General features: G+C 52.3%; 1 protein-coding gene across 1 annotated transcript; it reads right to left on the bottom strand.

Annotated features, from left to right (window-relative positions):
* Positions 1–1,403: 1,403 nt before the first annotated feature.
* LOC132333306 (cytochrome P450 1A4-like) lies at positions 1,404–11,939 on the bottom strand. Its single transcript, XM_059858288.1, has 7 exons — positions 11,897–11,939; positions 9,252–10,102; positions 8,149–8,275; positions 7,846–7,935; positions 7,640–7,763; positions 7,191–7,277; positions 1,404–2,787 (listed from the first exon to the last, which is right to left on the bottom strand). The coding sequence occupies exons 2-7, from the start codon at positions 10,071–10,073 to the stop codon at positions 2,481–2,483; spliced, it is 1,557 nt and encodes a 518-aa protein (XP_059714271.1). The 5' UTR covers positions 10,074–10,102; positions 11,897–11,939; the 3' UTR covers positions 1,404–2,480.
* Between the last annotated feature and the right edge of the window lie 648 nt (positions 11,940–12,587).

Raw genomic sequence — 12,587 nt, 5'->3', positions numbered from 1 at the left:
AGAGACGGCGTGGGAGCGGCGCTGTGCGCATGCGCAGTGCTCGCGGCAGGAGCCCTCCGGCAGTCACACACCTGTGTCACACATCTGCCTGTCACCTCTGTCCCTCCATCCCTGCATCCCTTCCATCCCTCCATCACACCATCCCTTCATGACATCATCCTCTCCATCATCTCCATCACACCACACCTTCCATCCCTCCATCACATCATCCCTTCATGACATCATCCCCTCCATCCTCTCCACCACACCATCATCTCCATCACACCATCTCTTCATGACATCATCCCCTCCATCCTCTCCACCACACCATCATCTCCATCACACCCTCCCCTCCACCCTCTCCACCACACCTTCATCTCCATCACACCATCTCTTCATGACATCATCCCCTCCATCCTCTCCACCACACCATTAATTCCACCACACCATCCCTTCCATCATCTCCATCCCTTCCATCATTTTCATCTCTCCAATCCTCCATCATCTCCATCCCCTCCATCATCTCCATCACACCATCCCTTAATGACATTATCCTCTCCATCATCTCCATCACACCACCCCTTCCATCATTTCCATCACACCATCCCCTCCATCCCTTCCATCATCTCCAGCATACCATCCCTTCATGACATCATCCTCTCCATCATCTCCATCCCTCCATTATCTCCATCACACCATCCCCTCCATCACACCAGCCCTTCATGGCATCATCCTCTCCATCCCTTCCATCATTTCCACCACACCATCCCATCTCCATCACACCTCTACCACCTCTGTCACCTTTTCATCCCTCCCATTCCCTTCCATCCCCTCCCAAGGCTGCTCTCCTTTCCCCCCCACCACACCCAAATCCCCAAAAGCTCCGTGCCCCACGGGGGCTGGGAGCCCTGGAGGGCTGATCCCTGCAGGGACCGCCCTTGGGGATGAACAGACCCCAACTTTCCACAGGGTCCCCTCTGATTCCTACAGGAAATTCAGGTTTATTGCCTTTTTTCGTTTGTTTTTTAGGGGAAGTTGTGCAAAGCTTTGGATTTAATGGTGCTCTGAGAAGGGGATGAAACCTCTCCCCAGGGATGGCTCCCTGAAAGGCTGGGTTTGACCTACTGATCCCATTTTTTCAGGGATAGAAAGCTACTCCCGATTTTTAGTGAAGCCCTGAACTGATGCAGAGCTTGGCATCACCTTTCTGCCTTTACACAGGAGAAAGACCAGAACCAGTTCCCTTTGGGATTAAAAACTGCCCCCAGTGCCACTGGAGTCACAGCCCACTCATTTCCCACTGGAAAAACCCCAATCCAACACACCAACTCACAGTTTTTGGGATGATAGAGCTGCTTAGGGTGCTTCCCCCCCCAAAAAAAAAAAACATTTCCAAGAGGAATAAGATCAGAAAGAGACTTAAGAGAGGTTCGTGTAAGAATTTATTGGGTTAGAAATATGGTGTGGTTTCCACCCCAGCACACAGCTGCACCCCAAACAGGCACAAAAAGGCAGGAATTGCTGCTCCCTTTGCCACGAGGCTTCACCTTCCCACTGGCCAAAGCTGAAGGCAGCAAAAGGCACCTCCTGCAGTCCTGAAAGCCCCTCAGCTTGGATATAGAAATCTATTGCTTGATAAAGAAAAAAAAAACCCTGATATTAAAAAAGGCAGCAAGTGCAGAGTTAGTCTGAAAGCCAGGAGTGTCCTGCAGTTCCCTTTTCCCCAATCCTTTGAGATTTTCCTGGAGGCTTCATGGTAGGGATTGATTTAAAACCTCAGTTTGTGAGCAGATTTGCTGGTGGATTTTTTTTTTTTTTTAAATCAGTTAATTCCTACTCAGGAATTCACTCCATGAGTTTACATTCAAGGAATTCGGATGCGTGGGTGCACCCAGGATGGGTCCCCTCGAGGTGGGCTCTGCTGAAGGCTCCGGAACCTTCGGAAAGGATCTGTTGCCAGTGGGATAATGAGCTGGGAAAGAGGATTTCAGTGGGATAAGGCTGGGCAGGATCCCCAGGGAGGTTTATTGCTGTTTGGATGGAGGGAGCTGCTCGTGGCAGGCGGAGGACATCCCACCTCCAGCATCCCCCTTCCCATCAGTGGCTGTCTCTCCAAGACACCTCTGGGGATCATCATCCACGTGGGAAGGGCTGATGGGGCTGGGAAGAGCCCCACCAGGAGAAGAACCATCATGCAGAGGAGGGCTGAGCCTGCCAGCTCACGGAGAGCTCCCGGATCTGGAAGGCCTTGCACTTCTTGTACTTCATGGTCAGTCCATACTGGGCAAAAAGGATTTCACTCCACGGGATAAGGCTGGGCAGGATCCCCAGGGAGGTTTATTGCTGTTTGGATGGAGGGAGCTGCTCATGGCAGGCAGAGGACATCCCACCTCCAGCATCCCCCTCCCCACCAGAGGCTGGACCTCTCCAAGACACCTCTGGGAATCATCATCCACATGGGAAGGGCTGATGGGGCTGGGAAGAGGAACCACCCTGCCAGCTCACGGAGAGCTCCCGGCGGGGAAGCGCTGCCGGATCTGGAAGGCCTCGCACTTCTTGTACTTCATGGTCAGTCCGTACTGGGGGGTGATGTCCACCGGCTCGCCGGGCCGCAGGCCGAAGTGCAGCTGCTGCAGCAGCGTGGTGAGGAAGAGGAAGATCTCCCAGCGGCCGATGGTCTCGCCCAGGCAGCGGCGCCGGCCCAGGCCGAAGGACAGAACCTTGTCGCCCTCGGCGCGGCTCAGCTCCGTGCCCGCCGCGCTCAGGAACCGCTCGGGCCTGAAGGACGAGGGGTCCTTCCACAGCGCCCTGGGACATGCCAGAGACAGCATCAGAATAGACATTATTTTATATCTATATACTTGTAAAATACGTATAATATCTATAATATATCATATATAATAAATGTCTAAAATACAAAGAAAATTATGGCTAAAATACGAAGAAAAATTATGGCTAAAAAATAAAATACCTTATGCCTAAAATATAAAATACATTATGCCTAAAATTTATTGTGCCTAAAATATAAAAAAAAACTATGGTTAAAATATAAAAAAAACCTATGGCTAAAACAAATTGTGCCTAAAAAAAAATTGTGCCTAAAAAAATAAATTGTGCCTAAAAAATTAACTACATTAAGCCTAAAAATGTTAACTACATTAAGCCTAAAATGTAAACTACATTAAGCCTAAAATGTAAACTACATTAAGCCTAAAATGTAAACTACATTAAGCCTAAAATGTAAACTACATTAAGCCTAAAATGTAAACTACATTATGCCTAAAATGTAAACTACATTATGCCTAAAATGTAAACTGCATTATGCCTAAAATGTAAACTACATTATGCCTAAAATGTAAACTACATTATGCCTAAAATGTAAACTACATTATGCCTAAAATATTAACTACATTATGCCTAAAATGTAAACTACATTATGCCTAAAATGTAAACTACATTATGCCTAAAATGTAAACTACATTATGCCTAAAATGTATTGTATTATGCCTTAAATACAGTATGCCTAAAATATAACACATTGTGCCTAAAATATAATATAAATTCTGCCTAAAACATATCATGCCTAAAACATAACATATTGTGCCTGAAATACATTATGCCTAAAATATAATCTATTATGCCTAAAATATAAAATAAATGATGCCTAAAATATAAAATATTATAAAATAATTTGTGCTAAAGGAAATGAAAACCGCAGCATTTTGTGTCCTACAGCCAGTGTGGGGCAGCCAGCAGTAATGGCTGTGTAATAAGGATGGAGATTTAAACACCAGCAGGACACTGTGTCCAGAGATGGACATTTCAAGGGATTGTTTTCATCTGACACGACCCCAGCAGGAGGCATCTGATGGGCATCATCAATGAGATAATATTCTTATTATTCAGAATTATCCAGACACCAGGAGTTTATCTCAGAAGATTTCCACCTGGCAGGATTCCAGCAATTATCCACCAGTTCTGGGAAAGGTGGCAGCAAGCAACAAAAAACTGCTAAATAATATACTAAAATATGCTGAAGAAAGGCCCCTTCCAGAGCCCAAAAGACTCTGTAGAAAAACATGTAAAAGTATAAAACAAATCCCTTAGAAATGACATTTGGAGACCCACGGGGACTTGGGTGCATAGAAGCCAAATCCTGGCTATCCCTGACTTGGATCACCTGGCTCAGAGTCAAATTGCAGCTTTTTCCACATTTATTCTTTGATTATTTAATCCATTTCCTTCATTATGAAATTGAAATATTCATTTATAACAGGGTCACACAACATCTTGTCCAGGGACACCTTCCACCATCCCAGCGTGCTCCAAGCCCTGTCCAGCTACAGCAATGTGCCCTCATTGATGGAGTGACCAAACTATCCTTGGGCTCCTTAAAGAGGAAAAAAGCCCAGAAGTTTCTTGCCTCAATTAGCAAAGAAGACACCTCATAGGACCTGGGAGACTTCCCCTCAAACTCAAGGATAGCCAATTGGACAGGTGTTGTGGTGGTCCCCAGGACAAGGTGAGGGATGAGAATTTGCCTCCAAGTTCTCAGAAGATTGATATTATCTATTTTACTTTCCCCCCCCTCTTTCCCCCCCCCCCTTTTCTTTTTTTTCCAATTTTTTTCCGTTTTTTCCAATTTTTTTCCAATTTTTTTCCAATTTTTTTCCAATTTTTTTCCAATTTTTTTCCAATTTTTTTCCAATTTTTTTCCAATTTTTTTCCAATTTTTTCCAATTTTTTCCAATTTTTTTCCATTTTTTTCCATTTTTTTTTTCTATTCCTCTTTTCCTCTTTCTATTCCTCTATTTTTCTATTCCTCTTTTCCTCTTTCTATTCCTCTATTTTTCTATTCCTCTATTTTTCTATTCCTCTATTCCTCCATTTCTCCATCCCTCCATTTTTCTATTAAAATGACGTACTAAAGCTATGCTAAAGAAAGAGAGAGGACCCATCAGAAAACTAGAAAGGAACGAATAACAAAAACCCCTGACTGACCAGAGTCCTGACACAGCTGGACTGGGATTGGTCATTAATTAAAAACAATTCACATGGAACCGATCCAAGCTGCACCTGTTGGTAAGCAACCTCCAGACCACATTCCAAGCAATCAGATAATTGCTGCCCACATTTATTTCCTGAGGTTTCTCAGGAGAAAAGTCCTGGTGAAGGGATTTTTCAGAAAATACCATGGTGACAGACAGGAGCCAAAAAGTCCTGTCTGAGCAATTTACTAGAAAAAGAAGAGAGCAAAGAAACAAATGGCTTTTGTGAGGTGTTTTACCAGGAGCAAGAACCTCTTGCACCTGGCTCGGGTTTTCTCTGTGAAGAGTTTTTCTATTTTGCCTTTTATTAAAACTTTTCTGTTTCCAACACCACCACAGAAGCCATCCTACTGATTTTATGCCTTCTAAGGTAGCTGAGCTACCTTGGGTGTGAAATAGATCTCCAAGAGTTTATGAGACCTGGCTGGAAGAGACCATTTATCATCCAGCCTGGCCTTGGACACTTCCAGGATCCAGGGGCAGCCACAGCTTCTCCCGTGCCAGGGCCTCCCCACCCTTCCAGGGAGGAATTCCTTCCCATATCCCATCCATCCCTGCCCTCTGGCAGTGGGAGCCATTCCCTGTGTCCTGTCCCTCCATCCCGTGTCCCCAGTCCCTCTCCAGCTCTCCTGGAGCCCCTTCAGGCCCTGGCAGGGCTCTGAGGTGTCCCAGATCCCAGCCCCAGAGCAGAGGGTCCCTTGGGCACTGGGATGGTTCTGAGCCCCTGCAATGGGGTCAGAGAACAAAACCCCTCCTTGCAGAGAGGAGCTTGGCAGCCCTGCCTGGCTCCACCACCCTTGGCAAGCTCTGGGCCTCATCTACAGCACCAACTCATCTCAGACTCCATCAGCTCAGCCTGCTGAAAGCCCTGCTCCAGCCTGGGGCTGGGTGTGCCCAGGCAGACACCAGAGGTGGATTTAATTCCATCCATTTAATCCCAGCAGCCAGGGAACCTGCAGCTTCAGCACTGGGATCATCCAGCAGCTCTTCAAACAGGGAAAATGGGGACCAGGAGGGTTTCCTGGGTTGAATCCTCTCACCAGAACTTCCCAATCTGTCCAGTGCAGCTGCTGGGAGGTGCCAGGTGGGATTTAACTGTCACCAACATGTTCTATGAAAAATCCTTTCCTTAGTATTTTTTTCCTCCTGAGAAGCTGAGAGGCCTCAGGAACAAACTGCAAACAATTCTTATCTGCTGTTGTGGAGTGCACCAGGTGGATCTGTGATTGGTCTCTGTGGTTGTTTCTCATTAATGGCCAATCCCAGTCCAGCTGTCCAGACTGTCTAAGTCAGACACAAACCTTTGTTATTCATTCCTTTTGTATTCTTAGCCAGCCTTCTGATGAAATCCTTTCTTCTGTTCTTTTAGTATAGTTTTTAATATAATATATATAATAAAATAATAAACCAAGCCTTCTGAACATGGAGTCAACTTTCTTGTCTCTTCCCTCATCCTGGGACCCCTGTGAACAATGCATCATTTAACAGTGTCTCAGCTGGGAATTTCTGCTGGGATCCATAGAATCCTCTCTGCCCTAAGGGCAGCACTCCCATTCCAGCTCAGGCAGGAGCAGGAGGGATATCAGAAGGTTTCTGGCCTCTTGGGTGGGGTGTTTGGATACAGCCATCTTGAGTTTGATCCAGAACACCCCATCTGGGAACCCCCTCCTGTATCCATCCTTAGCTGACTCCCTGCTGGAGTTTCTCTGCTGGGAAGCAGTGGAGGGGCAGGATGGGGCTCTGCTTCCCAGCCCCCCCATCATTCCCCAAGCTGGTTATCAGCCACCACAACATGAGCCCATTGACTGAAACAGGGTCACATCACCACATTTTTCTCCCTTATAAAGGGGAGCAAGCGATTCCCATTGAGCACATCCAGAGCTCGGATCACAGGATCTGCTTGGCAGCAGGATTTGCTGATTCCTGACATAAATTAGGTAATCCCCAGTGCTGGGGAGCTGCTGAATCAGGGACCAAGTCAAGCTGGGCCAGCTCCATGCCCAGCAGAGCCAAGGCTGGGCTCAGCACCAAACCCACATCAGTTTTGGTCCAATCTGCCCTTTCATACATGATCCAGATTTTTTTGGCACAAGGATAGGCATGATCTGTATGCCCAGAGCAGCCACAGCAGCCTGGATGAGTGGGGGGGTTTGGCATACTCACTCATCGTGGTTCACTTGCCACTGGTTGATGAACACACAGGTGTCCTTGGGGATGTAGTAGCCATTCAAGACTGTTGCTTTTGTTGTGCTGAAGGGAAGAGAGAAGTTAGACGAGACCCACAGCTCCTGACAAGTCAAAGCCCAGTGAATCCTGCAGGAGTTTCATCTTCAAAACCCAATTTGTGCCCTTAGGACTGGCTAGGAAATACCCCAGATTGTATTTGGGACGTTTAAGAGTCTTGCTTTCACTTTCCTCCAGCAGAAAAATTCCAGTTCCACTTCACAGCTCATTCCAGATGAGTTGTGATGAAAAATATAAACCCAGGTGTGTTGGGGGTGAAACAACCCTCAAAACAAAGGATTCCACCCCAGAAGGGCAACGAGCTGGAATATTTCCCCCTGCCAGGGATCCAAAACCCCAAAGGAGGCGTCAGCCGCTCCATCCCGTACCTGTGTGGGATGGTGAAGGGCAGGAAGGAGGAATGCCTGAACATCTCCAGGATGAAGGCTTCCGTGTAGGGCAGCGTGCCCCGGTCCGACAGCCGCGGCCGCCTCTCCCGCCCGATGGTCCGGTCTGGGGAGGTGGGTCAGGAGAGGGTCAGCACCAGGCTGAGCACAGAGGGGCTGGCCCAGAGGGATGTGGGTCATGGACTCACCCAGCTCCTCGTGGATCTTCTTCTGGACATCAGGGTACAAGGCAACGTACATGAGGCTCCAGGACAGGGCAGTTGCCACAGTGTCAAAGCCTGGATGGGCATGGAGGAGGCATTTAGTGACCACAAGAGGACAGGTGAGTGGGTGTTTCAGATTCCACCACTCCAGGTGTTTGTTCCCCCAAAAAGTGCTCAGGAAGGCACCCAACAGCAACTCCACATACTCAAAGGTGGCCCAACAGCCGCTGCATGTCCCGACCCAGCCTCATCCCAAAGGTCCAATGGTGCCCTCAGGAATGTTCCCACCTGCCCCAAAGAGGTCGTTGACGATGTGGATGATCTTCTCATTGGAGAGCTGCACCCGGGCATCCTCCCCAGTGCTGTTCTCCTGGCAGTGCCCGATCAGCGAGTCCGTGATGTCCCGGATGTGCTCCTGGGGAACAATCCACAGAATTCCAGAATGACCAGCTTGGAAGAGACCTTCAAGACCATCGAGTCCAACCCAGCCCCAACACCTCACCTAAACCCTGGCACTCAGTGCCGCATCCAGGCTGTGTTACACACACCCAGGGATGGGGACTGTACCACCTCCCTGGGCAGCCATTCCAGAATTTTATCACCCTCTCTGTCAAAAACTTTTTCCTGATATCCAACCTAAATTTCCCTTGGTGCAGCTTGAGGCTGTGTCCTCTGGGTCTGTCGGTGCTGCCTGGAGAAGTGGCTCAGGGACACCACGGACACACAGGGATGGGGAAACCTGCCTCGAATGGCTTGGGGAGGGAATCACTGCAGCTCAGAGGCCTCCAAGGGGCTTTACTGGGTGAGGCAGGGAGCTCTGGATGCTGAGAATTTTCAGACTTTCTGTGCTGACAGACTCTGAGTCCCAGGAGAGCACTACATTCGACCTGAGGCTGTGGAGAAGGCTTCCAAAATTCATTGATAGCACTGGGACTATGAGTGTGTAGTTGATAGAAGTGTGCAATGTCACAGGGTGGAAAACTCAGAGTTTGGGGTTTTAGAATATAGTAATAGATACAGAGCAAGGTGGAGGATTTAGGGTGGAGGCTCGTTGCTCTTCTTCACCTCCTTCATGGGTTCAGGTGGTATTTTGTAATTGGGAATTTTGTAATTAGCTGTCATTTCTTAATTGGATAGTTTAGCCTTAAAAGACCTTATAACAAGAGATAGTTAATAATTTTGTGTCTCGTTAAGGAAAGACTGCAGAACCCACTGCTGCGAGACTGTAACATAGATAATAAATAATAAACACCCGAGCCTGAAGGTGAACCATCACCTCAAGTGCCTTCAACCCCAGCCTCGACAGAGGCAGAAAAAGGAAGCCAAAAGCCCAGCAGCAAGGGACACTTGCAGGCATCTCCACCCACACCCAAGAGCATTGGAGCCCTTACCTTATCGAAGGTGCTGTAATGCTCCTGCACAATTCTCTGCACGAAGGCGTTGAAGCGCCGGTTGATGTCCTTGAAGACCTCCATGGTGCGGCTGGGCAGGTAGCGGAGCGCGGGGATGAAGTCGGTGGGGTGGCCACTCGCAGCCACCTCCCCAAACTCGTTGCCCATGTTCACCAGGCTGAGCAGCTCCTGGTCGTCGTGCTCGTAGCGCTTGCCGAAGCACATGGCACAGATGACGTTGGCCACCGACACCACCAGGTACTGGTTGAGGTCAAACCTCTTCTCCTTCTCCATCAGCTGCAGGAACTTGGTGACCAGGTACTCGGCCTCCTTGGAGACGTGCTCCTCCAGCAGGCAGCTGCAGGACGAGGTGGGGCTGGGCGCGACGGAGAAGCTCTTCAGGGCGCTCTGGGCCAGCTTCCTGCGCGCTTTCCACACCTCCCCGGAGTCGGGGCTGAACGCCAGGCTCTGCCCGTTGGAGATGTAGTGGAAGCTGGGCAGGTCGGGGCGGCCCATGAAGTCGTCTCCCTGCTTGACCAGGGCTTGGCGGATGGTGTCCAGCCCGCTGAGCACCAGCACGGGCCGTGTCCCGATGCGCACCTCCATCACGTCCCCGTAGCGCCGGCTCAGCCGCGTCAGCGCCAGGTGCGCGTCCCTGCGCAGCTCCAGCACGTTCCCCAGCACGGGATAGCCCCGCGGGCCCGGCGGCCGCCGCAGCCCCGCGGGCACGGCCGGCCGCAGCCGCTGCACCAGCAGGAACACCAGGCAGAAGGCGGCGGCCGCCAGCAGCACCTCGCTGGCCGACAGCGCCACGGGCCACATGGCAGCCTTCGGGGTCACCGCCGGCAGCCCTAAAGGAGGGAGCGGGCTGAGGGCGAGAGCCGCCAGCAGCGAGGGGCTGAGCGCTGCCGGGGGGGGGACAGGGACAACGAGTGACAGCCCTTGAGCGGCTCAGGGGATGGAGCTGCCCCTGCAGCGCTGCGGGTTTCCAGCAGCACACGCTGGAGACCTGTGAAGGCTCCAAAGACACCCACCCATCCCTTAAGGGGGTCCTCAACCCGTCAGAGACTTCGTGGCACCCCTTTCCCTGCAGCAGACCCTTAGACTGGCGTGCAGAACCCTCAGGAATGAACCAAAAATGCATTATGAGCTGGGACTGGTCTCTGGGCTGAGACACCTGGACGTGTTCCTGACAGGGACAGGGACAGCCCTTGAGCAGCTCAGGGGATGGAGCTGCCCCTGCAGCACTGCGGGTTTCCAGCGGCACACGCGGGAGACCTGTGAAGGCTCCAAAGGCACCCACCCATCCCTTAAGGGGGTCCTCAACCCGTCAGAGACTTTGTGGCACCCCTTTCCTCTCTGAAAACCCAAACCCCCACTGCCACAGCTGTGGCTCCCGCCCAGGGAAGCCTGTCCTGTAAAACAAGGCATGGAAAACTGCAGCTCAGCAAATCCCAGGGAAGCAGGAGCAGAGGAACAGCAGCTCCACCACCAATGTGCTTCCAGTACCACCAAACCCACCAGGAGTCACAGCCAGGAGGATGGACCTGCTGCCCACAGTATTGGGGGACTTGGGCATGCCACAGAGCTGCTCTGTGACAACACACAGCTTACTGGGTGAGCAGGGGCACCCAAATGTGACCTTCCTGCTCCTATATCCACCTTCTACCCCTCCCAAAACACCCAAGCTGACCTCAACCCGTCAGAGACTTTGTGGCCTCCCTCTCCCAGCAGCATACCCTCAGGAATAAACCAAAAATGCATTTATAGCTGGGGCTGGTCTCTGGGCAGAGACCCTTGGAGCTGTGACAGTGCAGGACAGGACAGGAGCAGAGCTGAGCTTCACTGGTGATCCACAATTGTCACACTTTAGGAAACTCCTCACACTGAAAAGCAGGGTTTTGCTAGCCAGGAGCAAAAGGAAAGGGTCCCCTAACTTTTTGTCTACTTGCTAGGGAAGCAAAGGTGCTCTCTTAACCACAGGATCTTTCTTTCCTCATCAAAGTTTTTTCCAGAGCACTCGGCTAGAGGAGAGCTGATCCTGATTGAGTCACCGAGCCAGCACTCACCAGCCCAGGAAACACAGCAGTGCTAGGGATGGTCCCTGAGCGATCCATGGCATGGAAAATAACCCTGCCTGCAGCGGGGCCAGCGGGATGGGTGCACCCCACTCCCAGCTCTGTCAGAAACCATCCCTCTGTCAGAATCACAGTCCCTCCAGCTGGAAGGGACTCCTAAGGATCACCGAGCCCAGCTCCCAGCTCCTCACGGGAAGAAATCCACCCGAAAACCCCGAGCAGGGCTGGGAGGAGGTTGGCTGTTAAATCCCCCTTTCCCTTGGGTTTGGCAGGGTGCCGCTGTCACCCACGGGACACCTGAGGGGAAGATTTCGGGGGCGCTCTAGGGACTTTTTAAGGCAGCGGGTGCAGCCCAGCCGGGACCCCCTCCCAGCCCTCAGCAGTGGCAAGACACGCGTGGGGAGCATTACCCCAGGACCCCCCAAAACCACCTTCTAGCAGGTGGGGGGAGGATGCTGCGGGGGTCGGAAAGCTAGGACAGCCCACGGCAGGGCTGCCCATCACCCAGGAGTGCTGGAAGAACCCCCCCAGCCCCCTCCACGGCGGTCCGGGCTCTCCGGTACTCACCTCGGCGGGAGCGGTGCGGAGTGCCGGGAGGGGCCCGATCCCGCGGCAGGTGCCGGGTGCCCGTTGCCCGCGGCTCCTGCTTTATATGCATCGCCCCGCGCGCTGATTGGCCAGGCCGCCTCCCGTCACGTGACCCCCAACTCCCCAAGAACTCCCCGGACCCCCCCACACCCCCCCCACCCTCTGCCCCTTCCCTTCCCCTCGGCTCCCCCCAAGCGTGGGGTGCGGGACCTCCGCTCCCCGCGCATCCCCGGGGGCGAGGCTGCGAGGCAGGCTGGGGGGAGGGTTAGGGAAGGGAGGGGGGGGAGTCGTGGCGTGGGGCGTGGGGCGTGGGGTGTGGGGGGGGTGTCGGTGTCGGTGCCGCCCGTGGGTTCCAGCCCGGGGCGGGCATCGCGTGCGAAGAGGGCGGGATGTTTGGGCAAACCCGCACAGCCCCGGTCACTCCAGTCACGCTACCGGCAGGATCTTAAAGGCGCCGGTCCCGCGCCCCGCTGCTCCCCAGGACCCCCCCGGGGGCCGGCCCGGCTGCCCTGCTCGCCCCCAGACCCAGAGGGTTCCGTACAGCCACGGGCGCGCCCCCCGCCCCGGCGCCCGCAGCCCCGGCACATCCTCGGTGTTCGGAGCCGCGGGGACAGCGGGAGCGTGGGAAAACCGCCCCGGGCAGCGCAGTGAGGGCCGGGAGGGGGGGACT

The sequence above is a fragment of the Haemorhous mexicanus genome, chromosome 13, assembly GCF_027477595.1.
Source record: "Haemorhous mexicanus isolate bHaeMex1 chromosome 13, bHaeMex1.pri, whole genome shotgun sequence".
Lineage (NCBI taxonomy): Eukaryota > Metazoa > Chordata > Aves > Passeriformes > Fringillidae > Haemorhous > Haemorhous mexicanus.
Note: the sequence above shows the minus strand (reverse complement) of the source record. Positions and strands in the feature narration are given on the sequence as shown.